The 20,275-nt window shown below is 46.5% G+C and overlaps 1 protein-coding gene across 5 annotated transcripts in view; it reads left to right on the plus strand.

The window, feature by feature from the left end:
• Positions 1-20,275, plus strand: part of LOC110508645 (zinc finger protein 521) — a 144,663-nt gene that overhangs the window by 72,950 nt on the left and 51,438 nt on the right. For 3 of the 5 annotated variants that reach the window (XM_036967105.2, XM_036967103.2, XM_036967104.2), the window contains 2 exons: positions 3,077-6,642; positions 7,009-7,093. In XM_036967105.2, the coding sequence (XP_036823000.1) occupies positions 3,433-6,642; positions 7,009-7,093 (3,295 nt within the window). In that variant the 5' untranslated portion in view covers positions 3,077-3,432. The remainder of the gene's footprint in view (positions 1-3,076; positions 6,643-7,008; positions 7,094-20,275) is intronic. The other 2 variants (XM_090225539.1, XM_021589321.3) reach the window with 1 other exon arrangement.

Raw genomic sequence — 20,275 nt, forward strand, 5'->3', positions numbered from 1 at the left:
AGGCCTTCTCGGCTCCCTGTTATTTACTCGGGCTGACGAGGACCTGGGTATTTCTTGTCTGGGTGAAGGAGGGGAAAAACAGGAGGGTCTCTCTATCTCTTAAGTCTCCTGGGGTTGAACAGTGCTTTCATCTGCCGTTGTTCACACACTTGTCATGACGGTCTTGTGTGTGTTACCTGAGCTGTTGACCTCAAGCACCATGGTGATATATGATGGCCACCCTCCGATATGAGATATGGTCAAATATTGTTATCTCAAAAGTACTAGCTTCGAGGAGTCAGTAACCACCTGTTTGTCGAAAGCCATATCAGTGGGCCTTTTGAATGGTACACCAACGTCCTTTCAGAACGAGACAACGCATTAGTGGGAATAAGAACAGTACAGAGAAAGCAGCGTAGATATGATTCAGAAGACATTGGAGAACACGTGTACGATTAACAATACTGTACTCACATGTCCAATGTCAACACAGCTGTCATGTCTACACACAGATCATTAATTCACTTGTGTTAATCAACAATGATGCACCATGAGAATGTTAATTCAATTAGGCGCTGGACAGTTCAAGTCAAATGATGACCCACTTGTATAATCCTTGTGTACATTACTCATGACTCCCGCTCCCCCGTTGTTTGGTGTGTCTGTTGACTAATGTATGCAGCTCAGTGTAATAAAGACATTATATACATTGTTAATGAACTAAACAAAGAACGGAGGAGGCAGCCTTGACAGCATCGCAATGTCTGCCGGCCGTGCCATCATCATTTAAGACAAGCAGGATTTCATGTAATATATATTTCCTGTATCTGGCTATGTGTTTGTTTGTTTTGGTGTTGTCTCCGAGCCAACGTGTTTGACTGTAAGGCATTGGTTAGGGTCATTTCTCTCTGCTCTGCTGTCTACTCCTATCCTGGGAGAATGTGTGTGTGTGTGTGTGTGTGTGTGTGTGTGTGTGTGTGTGTGTGTGTGTGTGTGTGTGTGTGTGGGTGTGTGTGTGTGTGTGTTTGTGTGTGTGTGTGTGTGTGTGTGTGTGTGTGTGTGTGTGTGTGTGTGTGTGTGTGTGTGTGGAGGAGGGCATTCCACTGACTCACCCATCCTCCCTCCAACCAGAACAAAACAACATGGATGAACTACATACAGAAAGAAGATAAATCAGGCAAGGTTTGGTTTGCTGCTCCTTGGGTTTGACTCAGAGCTTGTGCAAAGTGGGCAGTGTGCCAGGGACAGGGGGGTGAAGGGGGGTCGGAGGTGGGAGGTAGGCAGGCCGTCCTCAATGTGCTGCTTTCAGCAGTTTGGAGGGGCAGGGGAATAACCTCCGACCCCATCTGTTTCCTGAAGATAGGCCCTGACGGGTGTAAGTACTCAGTGAGGGCATGTTATCCTGACTAAGGGCAGATCTCTCTCCCCAGCAAAAACAACAGAATGGGAGGGAGGGAGGGAGGGAAGGAGGGAATGGGGGGGGGGGGGGGGGGGGGGGGAGAAAGACTTATTCGTCAGCTAAAAGATAGCATGGTGAAGGGGAAGGTTGGATCCTGGAATGATCAAGGCATTATGCTTTTCCTTTGTCCATCCCATGAATCTGTGCAGTTTCCTCTTGTTTTTCCCGTTCCAAGTTTTGGCCTTTTGACTTTGGCTTTCTTTCCGAAGGGGTTGGAATTACGTTGTTTTATTTAAATAAGGAAGTTCACAGCACTTAGAATTCGGCAGAGGGAAGAAGTGGTCCATCACCTTTTGAACCTGCTGGAAACGGGTTTTCTGCATTTTCCATTTTATATCACACTGTGTTCTGTATTCCGCACCATTGGAATGTCAATGAATAAACCGATTGTGATAAAGAGACAGTAAATTAACGAAAAAAAAGCGATGGCACGTACTTCACTGCACCTGCTTGTCCTTGGGTGAAGTATTTATCCTCCCCATGCTCCGCCCATCTCTCTCTCGCTCTCTCTCTCTCTCTCTCTCTGACCTCACCCTAACCCTACACAGTGCCCCTAAAGCACCGGCTGCCTTATGGCTCCATTCAGCCAGTAATCACTCAGCTGAGCCAATATTCTATAATCTAATATCCATAGACAAATTGTCAGAACAGACCGCTTCTCCCTGACAAAGTCATTCGTTTGCGGTCGTGACGAGAGTGATATTCATACGTATGTGTCGACAGTGTGTTTGAATTACTGTGCATTCATTTGTTTAAATTCTCCCTTAAAATGTTCTAAGATGTGGACTTTTGTTTTCTTCTCTCCCTTGACATAAGGTCATTTTAAAGTCTATTTCTTCTAAACTATTCAGGTCATTTTTAAAGAATAATAGAAATTGTCTAATTTACCTCATGTGGGGGTTACATCTTGAAGCTCCCCATTGCCTTGTGTTGGGGATTAAATGTCAGAGAGATTTTAAGTCACAGCGGGCTAAGCCATTACATGGCCACATACAAGGTTAATTGTGGTAAAATAATTTACATTTTTCTTTCCTTACCTGTAATTACACTTTGAATAGCAGGTTGAAGTGTAGGTTTTTAGATAATTCATAAGGCGAGGAATTGTTACCTCTGAGAGGCAAGCATAATGCAGTAGCAAGAGGAAAAATGTCCAAGTAACAAAGGAATGTAAATTCATACTTAGCTACCTTGCAATTACCATACTGACTAATGCCACAGCAGCCCACCTTTACTATTTAACAGAGCTGAGACAAATGACTTCCTAATGAAATCTGACAAAACACCTTCTCTCTTTCCCCATCTCCCTCTTGTTCCTCATTTTCACCTTCTTCTATCTCTTATGCTCTCTCTCTTATGCTCTCTGCCTCTCTGTGTCTCTGTGTCTCTGTGTCTCTGTGTCTCTGTGTCTCTGTGTCTCTGTGTCTCTCTCTCTCTCTCTCTCTCTCTCTCTCTCTCTCTCTCTCTCTCTCTCTCTCTCTCTCTCTCTCTCTCTCTCTCTCTCTCTCTCTCTCTCTCTCTCTCTCTCTCTCTCTCTCTCTCTCTCTCTCTCTCTCTCTCTCTCTCTCTCTCTCTCTCTCTCTCTCTCTCTCTCTCTCTCTCTCTCTCTCTCTCTCTCTCTCTCTCTGTAACTCTGTACAGATGGTGTTGATCTCGAGGATGATCCTTCCTGTTCTTGGCCTGCATCATCTCCATCCAGTAAAGACCAGACTTCCCCCGGCCACGGTGAAGACTATGATTTTGGCGAGGATGAAGGGGGCCCCGGCCTGCCGTACCCGTGCCAGTTCTGCGACAAGTCCTTCAGCCGTCTGAGCTTCCTGAAGCGCCACGAGCAGAGCCACGGTGACAAGCTCCCCTTCAGCTGCACCTTCTGCAGCCGCCTGTTCAAGCACAAGCGCAGCCGCGACCGCCACGTCAAGCTGCACACCGGCGACAAAAAGTACCACTGTGGCGAGTGCGACTCGGCCTTCTCACGCAGCGACCACCTCAAGATCCATATGAAGACCCACGCCTCCAACAAGCCCCACAAGTGCCCTGTGTGCCGCCGGGGCTTTCTCTCCTCCAGCTCCCTCCATGGACACATGCAGGTCCACGAGCGGGGCAAAGACGGTGGTGGTGGGGGGCCAGGTAGCGGCCTCTCCAGAGAGGAGTGGAAGCTGAAGGAGACGAGGAAGTGCAGCCGCTGCGAGGAGGGTTTTGATGTCCCTGAGGAGTTGCAAAGGCACATCGCTGAGTGCCACCCAGAGTGCTCTCCATCGGAGGACGGGGGCCTGTGTGGCGCCTTGCAGTGCATCTATTGCCACGAGCCATTCAGCGACGAGGGTGTCCTGCTAACCCACATTGACCAGGCCCACAGCCGCGACCGCAAAGGTCACAACTGCGCTGTCTGCTCTGAGCACTTCCTCTCTGTGGAGGACCTGTACGCCCACATGGATGTCCACCAGCTCCCCGAATCCAGTAACCACAGCAACAGCCCATCCCTGCTCACTGTGGGCTACACCTCTGTCTCCAGCACCACCCCAGACTCCAACCTCTCCGTCGACAGCTCCACCATGGTGGAGGTAGCCCCGCCCATACCCAAGACCCGGGGGAGGAGAAAGAGGGCCGCCCAGCACACCTCACACGACATTGGGGGCCGTTCATCCAAGCAGCCCAAGATCTCCTACAGCTGTATCTACTGCAACAAGCAGGTGTTCTCTAGCCTTGCCGTGCTTCAGATACACCTGCGGACCATGCACCTTGACAAACCTGAGCAGGCACACACCTGTCAGTTCTGCCTAGAGGTGCTTCCCTCCCTGTTCAACCTGAACGAGCACCTGAAGCAGGTGCACAATGCCGAGGACCATGCCACCCTGATGGGCAGCCTGCCTGACACCCTGCTTCAGTGTAATTTCTGCACTGAGGTTTTAAGTGACCTCAACTCTCTTCAAGAACACATCCGCTGTTCCCACGGCTTCCCCAGCCCCGTGGCCAAGGAGAGTAATGCCTTCTTCTGTCCCCAGTGCTTCATGGGATTCCTGACTGAGGCCACCCTGGAGGAGCACGTCCGTCAGACCCACTGTGACGGGGGCAGCCTGCGTTTCGACTCCCCGCTAGAGGTGACTCCCAAGGAGCCCATTGTAGAGGTGTACTCCTGCTCCTACTGCACCAACTCGCCCATCTTCAACAGCGTTCTGAAGCTGAACAAGCACATCAAAGAAAACCACAAGAACATTCCTCTGGCGCTGAACTACATCAACAATGGAAAGAAGTCTCTGCGGACCCTCAGCCCTTCCTCACCCATATCGATTGATCAATCTTTCCTTCATGGTTCCTCCTCTCGCAGCAATCGTGGCACTAGCGAGTTCATCTGCAACCAGTGTGGGGCCAAGTACACCAGCCTGGACTTGTTCCAGACCCACCTGAAGACTCACCTGGATGGGATGCAGCCCCAACTCAACTGCCCCCAGTGCAACAAGGACTTCCCCAACCAGGAGTCCCTGCTGAAGCATGTGACGGTCCACTTTACCATCACCTCCACTTACTACATCTGTGAGAGCTGCGACAAGCAGTTCACCTCGGTAGACGACCTGCAAAAACACCTGCTGGACATGCACACATTTGTGTTCTTCCGCTGCACCCTCTGCCAGGAAGTGTTTGACTCCAAGGTGTCCACCCAGCTCCACCTGGCTGTCAAGCACAGCAATGAGAAGAAGGTGTACCGCTGCACCTCCTGCAACTGGGACTTCAGGCACGAGGCCGACTTGCAGCTGCATGTCAAGCACAGCCACCTGGAGAATCAGGGCCGGGCCCACCGCTGCATCTTCTGTGGGGAGTCCTTCGGCACGGAGGTGGAGCTGCAGTGCCACATCACCACACACAGCAAGAAGTACAACTGCCGCTTCTGCAGCAAGGCCTTCCACGCCATCGTACTTCTGGAAAAGCACCTGAGGGAAAAGCACTGTGTGTTCGAGGGCAAGGCCCAGAACTGTGGTGCGAATGGATCCACCACCGGAGGAGCGGACCACCACCCGGCGGCCAAGGACGACGCAGAGCTACAGGGTCTCCTGTCCAACAGCCATGGTACAGGAGCGGCAGGATCAGGAGGCGTGTTGGAGTCCCCAAACAACCACGATGGGAGTGAGGAGGAAGTGGACACCGCTGACCCCTTGTTTGGGTGTGACATCTGTGGGGCTTCATACACCATGGACTCACTCCTCACCAACCACCAGCTCCGAGACCACAACATCCGCCCGGGCGAGAGCGCCATGGCGAAGAGGAAGTCGGACATGATCAAGGGCACCCACAAGTGTAACGTCTGCCAGCGCACCTTCTTTTCAGAGGCAGGTCTGAGGGAACACATGCAGACCCACCTGGGCCCCGTCAAGCACTACATGTGTCCCATCTGCGGAGAGCGTTTCCCCTCGCTGCTCACATTGACCGAGCACAAGGTCACCCACAGCAAGAGCCTAGACACGGGCAGTTGCCGCATCTGCAAGATGCCCCTGCAGAGCGAGGAGGACTTCATGGAGCACTGCCAGATGCACCCCGACCTGCGGAACTCCCTGACGGGGTTCCGCTGTGTGGTATGCATGCAGACCGTCACCTCCACCCTGGAGCTCAAGATCCACGGCACCTTCCACATGCAGAAGACAGGCACCATGTCCACCAACCACCCCATTGGCCGCACCACCAATCTCGCTTCCCACCACCACAACCAGCATCACCACCAACAACACCACCAGGCCAACCAGAAACTCTTCAAGTGTGCCTCGTGCCTGAAGGAGTTCCGCTCCAAATCTGACCTGGTGAAGCTGGACATCAACGGGCTGCCTTACGGGCTGTGTGCCGCATGTGTCAGCGCCGCCGGCTCAAAGAGCTCCAGCCCCACGGTGATGAATGGAGGCAGGCAGCAGCAGCAGGGAGGGGGAGGAGCCACGACCCCAGCCATGCCTGTAACAGCATGGACCGCTCAGACGGAGAGACTCAGCCCCAGAGAGGGGAAAGGCAAGCCGCCCCATTCATCGTCATCGCCCTCCTCCTCTATTTCCTCGACCGCCACCAAGACACGGTGCACCAGCTGCAACGTGAAGTTTGAGTCGGAGGCTGAGCTGCAGAACCACGTCCAGACGGTGCACAGGGAGCAGGGAGGGGACAGCAACAGCGGGCAGCTCAGGACCCCACAAGTCTCCCCCATGCCCAGGGCCAGCCCCTCACAGACTGAGGAGGTGAGAGAACTTAATACAATGGAGATGAACACAACGAGCCAGTTTCCCAGACAGAGATTAAGCCTAGTCCTAGACTATAAAGCTATTTCAATGGAGATTCTTAATTGACCACGCCTTTTAGTCCAGAACTAGGCTTAACATGTGTCTGGGAAACCCATATATTATATAACTAATGTGTTAGAAAATGGCCAAATTAGAAAAGTATCCACGTTTTTTGGTTGTTAATTAAACACAGACATTAGTTACAGGATTTCTAGCCAAAGAAGTGCTCAGTAAGTCCTCCGAGTGCCCAGTAAGAATGTGACATTGATGTACTCTAAATCCATGTGTCCTTGTGTTGTCCTTTTCTCTTGGTTTCTTGCTTAGAAGAAGACCTACCAGTGCATCAAGTGTCAGATGGTCTTCTACAGCGAATGGGACATCCAGGTCCACGTGGCCAATCACATGCTAGGTAAGAGAGGTTACTCAGTTCTTATTTTCTCTCTATGTTTATGGTCACTTTTTTTTTAGGAACTGTCTCAAGTAGTCAAACAAAGGAATATCTGTTCAATATATTGTTTAACTATTCAACATATTTCCCCAAGATATTACATTTCTATTACATTTTGGTCAATTAGCAGACGCTCTTATCCAGAGCATATTACTACACATGGCTTTACATCTTTCACATTCTCCCTTCAGTGTAGTACTAAATACACCCTTTGTTGTAATACAAATAAGTACTGTTAGCATAACTATATAATATTCAATCCTCTATGTCAATACCTTGTGAACTGATGATGGTAGCCTCTGTGAAACACAAGCATGAACATGATGTGTGTGCCTGCCCTTGATTTTCAGACATTTTGGTCTGTCAGTGCTGAAATGCCTGATCCCGTATGAAATGTGTAAAAACAACCATGTAGCACAATCTGATGCATGTACGCTAAGTTCATCAAACAAGATTCTAGATACACTTGAATCAAATGTTATTCAACACATGATTATTCTGAAAGCTTGATTCCAACACAAAGAGCACACTCTTCTGTTCTATAATTCTCAAACGCCTTTACTTTTGGCGTTCATTTGTATGCAGGTAGAATAATTAGCGGAGAACACACAATTCACTACCCAGGCTTCTTTCTTTCTTGCCTGAATTAAGTAGGCGTCTGAATTCCAGTCTCACCTTCCTTTACTCATTCATTTATTCATCTCGTTTGGCGGCTCTTTCATTACACTGCATTATCTGTTGTCTTCAGTGGGAGAGAGACTCATTGATCTGGAACCAACCCGCCTCTCTGTTTGGGATGCGCTCCTAGGCGCAGGTGAATTTAAACGCGGCGGGCAATTCTATCAGGACCGCTGGGCAATTCTATCAGGAACACACTGTTTGTGCATAAACAATCACAGGCATGTGATTTGTGATTTTGATTTTGTGCTGTGTGCTGTGTGTGTGTGTGTGTGTGTGCATGTGCGTGTGTTTGTGTGTGACTGAAAGTGTATAAATGTGTGGTTGGTTTTGTATTCATCTGATCTGCTCTCTCTACACTACTGGGGGTGCCTAATGCAACACCATGCTAGCACTAGTCCTTTCTCTATCAGAGGCTGGCATGGTGCACGCTGTTTTGGTACAAAACAACCCCCCTACTGGTTACTTTATGTCGTTCAGCCACACATACTATTCCCCCATAATGTTAGAATCCAAACCGTTTCAGGAAAAGAGTGGATAGATGATTGGTTTATTGAAGGATGTCCTACTTTTCTGACTCTATTCGGAATGAATACAAATGTACGATGGATCCAAATAAAATATTGATTTATGGAATGTATGAAAAAAAATTAACACTTCAAATAGATTGAAATAGATATGACAATAAATGCTTAGTAATTGCCTTAACTTATGTTATTACACCAACATTGTTCGGAGGTGACCTTGGTTGGATGTATATGCTGAGGAATGTCTCTCTCTGCTCTCCCTATTCGACAATGGGAGGGTTAAACCCGGAGCAGGCTGTTATGACCACAAAGCCAATTTGGCCCCAAAAAAACCCGAAAACCCCACCTTCCTCATTTAGAAAAAGCTCTAAATACCTTCTTTCTCTCTCCCTGAAAAAGGGACACTTTCTCCCTTTAATGGCCATCTGCACAGGACAGGGGAAACGGGGGTCTGGGGTCATCTCCGCTCAGCTGTCAGCGTTATTAGCCTAGGTAATGGAGCAGTCGCTGGATTCATAGGGGTGCTGTTTTCAACCCATGCCCCGCTCCACTTCTGCCCCCCTTCGCACTGGTGTCGCTTCACACTGATAACTCTATATATAGCGATGTGGCCTGACATACCACTATCGCTAAGTGTATGGAATAACAGGGCCCGAGAATTGTCTCACCGACCGAGACAGGACAATCTCAGCTGTCTATCTTTGTAATACAATAGTCTCCGAACGTAAGCCAAGTGCACTCTGTCTCCCCCTTCCTTCCTTCCCCTCTCTCCCCCATCCTAACCAAAAAGCTAGCTTTCCCTCTCTCCCCCATCCTGACCAAAGTGGTCAGAATGAACCATTGTCCCCCATGCGAATGCAGCATTCAGTCTGGTTTAACCAGGCTAGACCAGTCCTGGCCAAGCCCTGGAAACAGCCCCATGTGTCTTAAGATGGAGGCTGCAGCCTGCTAGGGCCCAGATGGATCAGTACACATTTGCTGTACAGCTGGTCGCTCTGTTTGGGGACCTGGTGTGATGCTCCTATGGAGAAAAAAATGATATCGCCACCATCCAAGGAGCAATTTAATAGCAGCGCAGAAGACAGCTGGCCACTCTTTAGTTTAGAGTTTTTTTTTTGTTGGCATGGCGCACTTACAGAACTGAGGGTGTCCGATTCATCTCCAGAGACAAACACATTTATACTGCTTTCAGCTGTTGTGGTCATCAACCCACAAATCCCTCATTTGTATCTTTTTTTTGTGTGTAGGATGCTGATTAAGGCATTCCACATCTTCCACACAGACAAAACAACGACGTGTGTCAGTCATCATCTGTTTAAGTTGAATGAGACAAAACGCTCTAACTGACATTCATTTTCCACTTATATTGTTTGTTTTGAACTGTTTGCCTTTGAAGGTCTTTCATATGTCAGTTAAGCCTGTTGGGTTTTAACCAGCAGGCCATCACCTCTCCACAGAGATTCACTTTAACCTCCCTGTGAACTCTGACATTTGGAAAATCATGGGGGGGGACTTTTGACCCATTTATCCTACTCTTCCAAATACCACTGTGTGGATTTGAGTGACCACTGACACGTTTGTAAAGCATGGGCACTGAGCATGGTGCTTAAAAGGTGAAAAAGGGTCCCCATTTTCACAGTTTTGATCCTTTCTTTTTACACTGGTCCAGCCCAAGTGGCTACTCCAGCCAAGGTGGCAAGGCTCAGAAGGACAATCATAAACCGACAAACCCTGGGCAGCACATTCCAGAAAGTGGTTTTGGGGTCACCTCTATCGGTTTTTGGGCTGGTGACAGGACAACGCTGAGCCTGCAGCCAAGTCAGGGAGGAGCCTTCTCCCTCTCACAGAGCCGGTGGCCTGGTCAGCCTGGGCAGAGGGGGGTGGGGGACGGGGAGAGGGGGGGGAGAGGGAAAGGCACATTTGCTGTACAGCTGGCCGCTCTGTGTGAAGCAGGCACAGTGGGCCGTTACAGAGCTGGAGAGAGGAGGGTGAGGAGCATGAGGTCTCTAGCCCTCCTACAGTTTCTACCTCTCTCTGTTATCTCTCCGTCCCTGACTCTCCCTGACTTCGTTTTTCATACTAACCACCAATCTGGCAACCTGTACTGTGTTTGGCTTTTAGTGATGATAGGGTAAGCAGGGAAGTATAGCTGTATTTTAGAGTTAAAAAGCGTGTTTCTTTTTTCGTACCATCCACCAATCTGGCAACCCGTACTGTGTTTGGCTTTTAGTGATGATGGAGTAAGCGGGGAAGTATAGCAGTATTTGAGGCTAAAATTCTTGTTTTGTTGCATTCTAAAGGGCTGCAAATTACCCCTGACACATATCCTCCTTGTTTTGGGTCCCTGGAGCAGCTTGGGCAATGGTGTGTTGATTATGCCATCTCTGTCACTGTCTCTTCTTCACTGGTGGCGACACACTCACTCACTCCATTAAAGGACATTTATTTTCATGGTGCGTAAAGAAATGTGATGGTTTTAGGGTTGTTCGCCCCCATCCCCCAAATGTCTGCCCTGAAATCCTCTTTTGATTTGCTTGTTATTACCACGAGACAGCATAACAATAAGATATAGCCTACCTGTGCTCTTCAGTGAATGAAAGTCATTCATAAGGCGCATACACATTTAGTCTGTTAACAAACATAGTAGAACGAGCTTCTCATTTCACTCCTTGGGGGCTGGATCAGACTCCTAAACCCAATAGTAAACACAACACACCACGGCAACAGGAACTGGATCAATGTTATGAAATAAATAAGAGAACAGACCAGCCCAGACCAGCCACTGGAAACAAAAGGAAGCCATGCGTACTGTATACAGAGTAGACAGAGTGTGATTTCCTAGCCTGCTTTTTTATTAATTGGTGATTAATAATAACGCCTCTCCGTTCGTTAGCACAGTCACCTCCTGTGCAGCCGAGTGTGCTGCTGCTAATATGCAATTAAGCGCACCTTCCTTCCTGTTACATTCTACCTCTCTGCCTAGCTAATGTGGTGTCCACGAGTAGCATAGTGAAACAGGTTGCAAAGAAATATACTGCCTACAGTATCTTTAGTTTCAACACATTCAACTGCACAGTTTTTGTCACATGGATTCTAGCTACTTCCTTGTAAAAAAAAAAGAAGTTACAATGACTCCTTTAACTGAGAGACTGTCTGCATTAAAAACTTTTGCGGCATTGCGGTAAAGGTACAATTCGTGGAAAGGTATGTTTGTTGTAAAGCAGGGGTTCTTGGCATCACCGTTGGGATGATCTGTTCCTAGGCCAGACAAGCTCAGTCTGATGTGGTCTTTATCAATAGATTTTCTTGACATTTCCCCACACCTCACAGACTAGGCCAACATGTGAGAAAATATGTGATGCTCCCACAGTTCATACGGTTTGTTTGCACAAGCTTTGAGCAAACAATGTCTGGACTGGTAGGCAGATGATTGGTAGGCAGATGTCAGGTCACCATGGTGATTTTGTTTTGGCAAATCCTTTTGAGGAGATGTGGTTGCAGTACTCTATCTCATTGTTATCACCTACACTCAGCATACAATTTTCTCAACCTTTGCTTTTTGATATTTTGAAATCGTACCTCAGAATAGCATTATCTTATAATTAAAAACCTAATGGAGAATTTGGCTGTTGTAGCTCTAGCCCAGCTACCACGTAACATGGTTGCTCTGCCGACCTGGAATGAGCTCGAGGTAGAAAGCTCTTTCTTCCTGTTCTCCAATCCTGGCTTCTCTATGTTTTATTAATATACAGGAGGGATGTCTCCTTTAGAGTGTTAATGCCAACCCTTGTTCTGAAGTGCCCTATAAATACTGGATGATCAGAATTAACCTCTCCAGTCCTGTCCCTTCCTGGAGGTTCCGAGATGTCACCGAGGCCGTCGGAGCATGCGCAGCACGGCCTGCCCCGGTCCGAGAGGGTTGCTAAGCAGTCAGACGGGGAGGGGGCTTATGGGAGCAGTGCAAACAGACAGCTCTGCCTTCGTAAAGGTCAACGGTGCAACCCACACCTCTCAAATCCCAGACCGTCGTCACATAGTGTGACCCAGACTCTAAGCGTGCCTGGAGAGAGATGCCTCCCTCCGGCCTGCATGGGGAGAATTACAGGGCTAACATTGTGTTGTGGTAGACTGACTTTGGCTTTAGAGGTTGTCACCACCAATGGTAGAGTCACTGATCTATCTATATCTGGATTATCTATGAACTCCTTCCCTGTTGGTGTCAGCTGGGAGAATATGCAGTAGTACATCCAGTTGAGATGTAAGATAACAATTTTGCTGGAAAGCATTACAGAGAAAACATCCCAGTGGTAAAGCCGCATCACAAGCAAGTTATGTGGCTATGAACCAACAACAAACAGCCAAAGATATACCCAATGAATCCACAAAGTTTTTGAACAACTGTTTATGGCGCACAATTGGTGTTTCCAAAGTGCTGTGTAACGATTGACTGTTCTCATCAACGCTTGGTGTGTGAACGACAGACATGGGAGGAGAGGGGAGGGGGGTAGAGCGTGAGCCCCTCAAAAGGCCCCCCAGCGTCAAAGCCTTAATAATCATGTGAGCGGTACTGGACTTCATTACCCTCCTGTTCGACAGGCGGAGTGCCAGCCTGGATCGCTGGCTGGCTGTGGCAAGGTCAACGTCGGAGGAAAAACCAGTTACTGTGTTACTCCGGAGCGGGAGCAGAACGGGAGTGGAGGAGAGGGGCTGCCATCTGTCAGCTCGGGCCTGCCATACCCGCAGAGCAAATGGACACGGGCGGCCAGAGGAGAGGCCACAGACACATCGAGCTAAACCCACCGAGCATAACACTGAGGCCTGGACGGACAGAGAGCCAGCCAAACGCAGAGCACGGAGATGGACCTTGATGCTGCAGATAAACACAGGGACAGTGCAGGGACAGTTGTGTGTACATAGAGCTAGCTAGCGCCGTATAGTTGGCACTGGGTTCTGTGTGTTTATGTCTGTTTGTTTTTTAGTGTGAGTGCACTATTGGGCTCTGGCTGTTATGAGTCCAGATGGCAAAGTATTGAACACAAACATGATCTGTTGCAGTGTGTTGTTAGATTATAGTCATTCTTGACATTTTAGGTCTATTTGATAAAGACCTCCCTTTTCATGTTGTGGTCACTTGTCAGAGGAGAGAGGGTGTCATATTACATTTGCATTGTTGCCATTCAGAAGAGCTCTTGACATCTCTATACTGCCCCTACACTACTGTAGTCGTAACATATACCTTTGCCATGCTGTACTTCCTGACTTGTACAACAACAGCCCCATTATGAATAGCAGTTTTACAAGCGTCATCCCTTCGTTCTCAGGCATTGGAGGTTGTGTTGTTTCTCCTTGCCTCACCCTGTACAGTACACTGGGTCTGTGGACGAAACAAACTAGGCGTCTAATCTAGGGAGCGACCCTCTCAGTGAAGACCTTTATGATGCCCTCTGGCCAACGTGGAGCGGAGTGAAGGAACCCTGTGGAATGTTCCAAAGCGCTCTCTAATAGGTTTCAGGTGCTGCGGGCCACAGGCCAGCCCCCCCCCCCCCCCCCCCCCCCCCAACCCCCCTCCTGTGTCCCGTGTGATAGCAGACCTGCCTGCAGCCATGCAGTGAAAGCATCACTATTTCTCCTGTCAAGGAGACAGGTCAGGCACATGAAAACGGACACCCATCATTTAGAGAGGAAATTGTCCCGTAGATTTTTACCCCCAGTTTCAGAGTCATTTTGACCTTCATTTAATTTGGTACCATGTGGTATTCCTGTTGTTTGCCTGGGTGAAATGTTTCTTTAGCTTGTTTACTATACTCAGAATTATGCTACAGGCTACAAACAATTGCCATGTTCCCTTTAGATCAATGAAAAGGTAAGTGTACAATTTCTTACAGTGGACTCTCCTTACCGGATCTCTTCACGTTGTAGATGAGGAGAAAACAGATCTGCACTTTATCTCTCCAACTCTTCCCCTCCTCAGCTCCTCCTCTCAGAAAGTTCCTCCTTGTTTCCCCTGTTCCGTTCTGTGACTGCAGCCCCCTCAGGCTCCATCGTCAACACACTCCGGAACACTGGGAGAGGAGATGGTCCTGGGCGATTCCTTTCTCATTAATGGAACTCACACAGGAACTCCCAGGATGAAAGCTGCATGACATATTACGCATTCATGTTGATATATCATTGCTAGGTACAGATACTCGACTCTGCTGAGGAGGAATTGTGTCGGCGTGGCGCAGATTTAGTCTGTATCATGGTTTTAATTTAGAGGATCCGTTTCAGTTTTGTTATGTGGAGGATAACGTGTGTACTGCATTCATCATCTGCACGGAATTGTTGAATACTCATTTCTAATTGGCTTGAAGGGCATTCTAGAGCATGCATTGTTTCCCTTTAATGCACACTATATCAGCACAGTATAATTCAATGGCAATAGTTAATTCTTACATGTTCTATGTTTGAGCTGCTTTTGAAAGCAAAAGTCGAATTGAAAACATTATTTGCGTTGTATAATAGCAAGCTAGGACTGGTGGTTTGGTTAACGAAACTAGCAAGTCTGTTTGGTTACCAAGGCAACTACTTTAGCTATCTAGTAAACTGTCTTCCTACTTCAGTGGATGTTGAACACATTTCTACCTGCAAATGAGCACATTTCTAGCGGCAAATGTGTTAAGTTATAGCCATGGTATAAACGGGATAATGCAACTCTGTTGAAGGTTAGTTCCACGCCACGTGGAACACACCTTCCACGTCATTCCTTCTTTTCCATAGAACGCATAGCCCCTCGTTGATTATCCATTATTTACACGTTGAATTCTGTTACAACATTATCTCCGCCACAATAGATGTGCTCATCTTGTAATGCAAGACAGCAAGAGCATACAGTATAGTTATTTTGTGCCTTATCAACAGTTAAGTAAAGGCAAATCCTGTGCAAGATTCAGTGCCTTTTTGGTTCATGAGCTTAGATTTATGCTTTTGTTAAATATTTTGTTAAAGTCTATATTATCGTTGATCAGGAATTGTTTTTGTTGCCTTTGATTTTTTTTTTATTGACACATTTATCTTTATATTAATTTATATGATTATAAAAACACAACATAGTCGACTCGGACATAGACATTTGTTATTGACATGTTAAAGAAATATATAAAAAATCCACCTTGAGCAAGGCCGGGCATTAGTTAGTTAGACATTAGTGGTAGAATGTTCGGAGATGTTCTTCTCTGTTAGTTCCTTTTGTCTTTCCATTTGTCCCATCGGGCGCCTGGAGACGCCAACCTTAAGCCACTCTAGCGCTGATTAATCTTTAACATTGATAATTACTAATTAAGTTAGTAAGAGCCTTTTAATGTAGTCCTCCTTCAAATGGGGAGCCGAGAGGACAACAGATCATTAGCTTCAATAATGAACGTGAATGAGACAGATAATAGCCTATGATAGGTGAACAGTGACAGTTATATTAAATGGGGTGGATGGAGGGTACATGGAGAAAGACTGTGAGGATGTGGTAGCTTCATGGATTGGGAAACTCTGGAAGATGGTACTGTGGTTGATTGGTGCCAAAAAAAGTAGAGAGTCCAGAATAGAGTAAATAAACAACATTGAAATGAAAGGATTGTGAGAGAAAATGTGTTATTCTAGTTGGTAGACACATTGTGGGCTGTTGTTGGTTGGGGCTGCTGTTGTAATATATTCCGTGTGTCTTTTGTTCATATACAGTGATTAAATATTGATCATAGGTGTCAAGTGTTTTGATAGATGTTACAGTTGCAGGGACTATGTTTTTGGAAGAAATCTCATCACTTTAGTCATTATCATGGTGCCTGTGCTGTGAGAGATAGTGCCCATTAAAAGAGTCATTTCATCTCAGTTTTTTTTTTTTTACCTTAACAACGACAATGATGCTAACCTGGCACTTCCCACAAGCCGGCCCACTTTGGGGAAGGTGCTTATGCCATAATGATTATTATCATTAAGAAGATATTAATGTGCTTAGTGCTTGTGACCCAGCTGCTCATCATGGCCTGAGCTCCCCATCGGTGGAGGGGAGAGGGGTCGCTGCCAATATGGACCCTGCACTGGGGCCACAGGGGCCACCGCCCACCTGTCTAGGGGCTCTCGGGGTCACCTAAGGTGCCCAGTTTGGTTGTTAGTCGAAACCTACTGTATGGCTACATTTGGTGCAAGTTATGGATTTGTGTTAGTGTGTTTATAGTACGTTTATACTGTATGTGGGTGTGATTAATAAAAACATCAACCAAATAATAGGTTGAAACATTTCTAAGGTCATAATGAATCCAAGTGGTTATTATAATAACTAAGCCAGTTCTTAAACATCTCCCTCTTTTACAATATTGGCATACATATTCATTCTAACTCTGTTATTCTGAAACGAGGGGAAATGTATGTTTTCCCTTCAGAGATTTATTCCACATAATTATACAGTGAATTTCCATGTTACTATTATCACCCACTTTCCAACAGTGGAGCAGTAATACTGCATTTTTGTGGAAATGATTTGTTTAATTTCTGACAAAAGTTGAAATATGACAAAAACAGGCCCTGTGACATTACCATGTAAGAGCTTTCTCTTTTACTAATTTCCACAATGACAGTGAATTACCGAAGTGTGCGAACGTCATACTGTAGTTGCAGTAACCGAGGAGTAGGAGAAACATGCTCTATGTCTATGGCAACTGTGAGTGGGTCATGATTTACATATCGCTGTAGATGGGGAGGTTGGAGGACTCCTACTCCATTAGAGTAGCTCAGTGCAGTGTGTTGTGGTCGTCACGGAGACCGTGTGTGTGGAGCTAGCTGTAGGCTGTCTGGCTCGCTCTCCTCCTTTCCCAGTTTCAAATTGCTGCTTCATTAGGACTTGGAAGAGAATCCCGTGGTTAGATTTAATCAAACGAATCGCTATGGCAGACTCACACAATCAATCACAATCCTTATCCAATATGTTACATTCTGTAACTACCATGTTGGCTTGGAGAAAAGTCAATTACAACACTCTCCCCTTTCTCTTTCTGTTACTTTTCTGTGGTGTTATGATTGTTTGGCTGTTATTACGTTATGCGTACATGTGGAGTTTGCATCTAGTTTATGCCGTTTTTCACGTCATAGTTATTGTATGACACACACACACGCACACACACTTAACTTCTTGTAGGTTATGATATGCCCTATCTATAAGAAACAAGTGAACTGTTGATGTACATTTAGTGCTTGTGTTTGTATTTTTATTTAGTATGGATCCCCATTAGCTGCAGCCAAGGCAGTCTTCCTGAGGTCCGGACAAATTAAGGCAATTTTAAAAACATTACAATACATTCACAACAGATTTCACAACACAGTAAGTGTGTGCCCTCTGGCCCCTACTCTAACACCACATATCTACAACACAAAATCCATGTGTGCGCTTGTGCCACTCAATAGTGCTTCTCTGTCTCAGAGTAGTGGTGAATTCTAGGACCCCTCCAAATTTCTCTCTCCTTTTAAATGATCTGCTTTCTTAGTTTGGCTCCCTGGATGTTATATTCACCCTATAGCATCCCTTTAGCGCACGCATGCATGCACACACACACACACACACACACACACACACACAAGCCGTCGTTGTAAATAATAATTTGTTCTTAATTGACCTGCCTGGTCAAATAAAGGCTAAAAACACACACTCTCTCACAGACACACACACACGCACGCATACACACACACACACACACACACACACACACACACGCCGTAATTGTAAATAATAATTTGTTCTTAATTGACCTGCCTGGTCAAATAAAGGCTAAAAACACACACTCTATCACAGACACACACACACACAAACACACACACTTGGTTGGGTAGGGCCACAACTGCTGTTCTTCCTTTCTCTCACGGTGCGGTGTGGTGCAGAGCATTGCGGTCCCAAAGTGGCTCCTCGGGCTCGGCTGCCAGTTGTTTGCCAGCGTCTCCGGGTGGAATTCATTCAAATTAAAGCGTCAGAATGAGGCCCGGGTCCCAGAATGCCGTGTCCCTCGCCTTCATCAGCATTCCGCCGATGAGAGTAATTAAAGCCGAAATTAATTCTGCTGTAAGCAGAGGAGCCACAGAATAACTGATATTAGAGGCTGGATGATGAATGCTTGGCATCAAGGGAGGTCTCAGGGGATAGAAGGGGGAAATTCACAGATCTCTCTGTCTCTTCCTCTCTCTCTCTTTCTTTCTTTCTTTCTTTCTTTCTCCCTTCTCTCTCTGTCTTGTTCTCTTCCCTTTTCTCTCTCTTTCTATGTTTCCATCTTTCTCTGTGTTTGCCCTGTCTACTTTTCTCTCCGCTCTTTTCATCTCTTTCACTGTGTTCCCTCTCTTTTTGTATTCCTTCCTCATTCTTCCCCTCTCCTTTTATCCCCGGGATCACAGTTTTGTCATGACAGGGCTATGCTAAAGATTGCTATGCACATACAAGCCAGAATGTGGAATTGAGATCCCATAGAGATCTCTTCATTAGGCTGCCTCGACCAGCCCCGATGAAAAATAGATGTTATGGAGAGTCATTTCCTGGTCTCTTGGCATTGTGACATGACATTGTACCCTCTTAGCATTTGTCACCTTGAATGTTAGTGTTGAGTGATGCTGCAAATGCTGGCAGATTATAACAGGTGACATTAAGAGCGGTAATGGAGAATGTGCACGGGTAAAGCTGTAGCCATAATGTTATCAGTAGAGCCAAAATTCAGATTTTGCATCCATTCTCTTTTTTATGGCTTTTTATTTATTTACACAACATCTACAATCCAGGTTATGATTATTACATTTTTTCTGGTTGGTCTATTTAAGTATTGAATAGCACGGTTTATACCGTAGAAAAATACAGCCTCTTCTTGAAGATCTTATTTTCTAGGCACAGTTTGATATTGAAGCCAGACGCTTTCGAGATGATGTGATATTTTAGCCAGTATGATTCAATGATCCCCCATCTCCCCTGACACTTTATTTTTGGAATAGCATGTCTTTAGCAAGAGCAGTCACAAGACTGAAAGACAAAAAACCACACTCATGGAATAAAAAAGACACCGATTGGACAAGGCTCAGCGTTGTGAATGTTTTTAGAACTCTCTTAGAATCAAATGAAACTGAACAAAAGGTTAGCCCTTGTGGGGTTTATGATAATGTAATATACAATGCTGCCATGGAATTTGCCAATGCATGTCTTTGCACTGTCTGACTCAGAGGGACGAGTGAATGTAATGAAGCTGACCTCTGCCCTCTCTCGTAGTCTGCCCCTATGGGTATAGCACTTTAAAAAGAAGATAAACAACAGATACTGTATCAGTCTTGGTTTTATGTCGTGCTCCCCTGTCTTCTTTGTAACAGCATATTGGTATATTTTGGTGTGGCTTGTAGTGCTACTGTACTTTATATGCTACTGGTTTGTTCAAGAATATGACGAAATATTTCATGGAAATCAGAAAAGAACCTCGACTTGAGAATTGCTGACCGCTCATTAAGAATTAAAAGGCCTGGTGTGGCTTGGCGGCAGGCATTGGAGGCCCAGAGTGAAAGATTAGAATCCATAAGGGGGCCAAAGGCAGAGGAGATGTGACTGGGGCCCCTAGAGATTGGCTGAACCAACACACATAGATGGGTGGCGGGGGCTGGGATGGGGGGAGTTGGAATGAAGCATCACTGGCAATGCCCGGTCCTGATTCGTCTTAAAGGGGCGATGGTCCTTTTATTTATCTCGTTCATGGCTTCATTTTATCGTGCTGTTTATCTTGTTAAACTGACTCTAGTTGGTGAAAAAAGATCTGGCTACAGTACTGTTTGTGTCATTTGTTATATGGGAAGTTTTATGGGGGTGTGCTGGTTTGTGTGTGTTTGTAAAACTCTCACTCTACACTCTTAGTTGGAAAAAAGGTGCTATCTAGAACCCTAAAAGGGTTCTTCGGCTTTC

Source organism: Oncorhynchus mykiss, chromosome 28, assembly GCF_057628025.1.
Source record: "Oncorhynchus mykiss isolate SJ-2025 chromosome 28, ASM5762802v1, whole genome shotgun sequence".
In the NCBI taxonomy this organism is placed as follows: domain Eukaryota; kingdom Metazoa; phylum Chordata; class Actinopteri; order Salmoniformes; family Salmonidae; genus Oncorhynchus; species Oncorhynchus mykiss.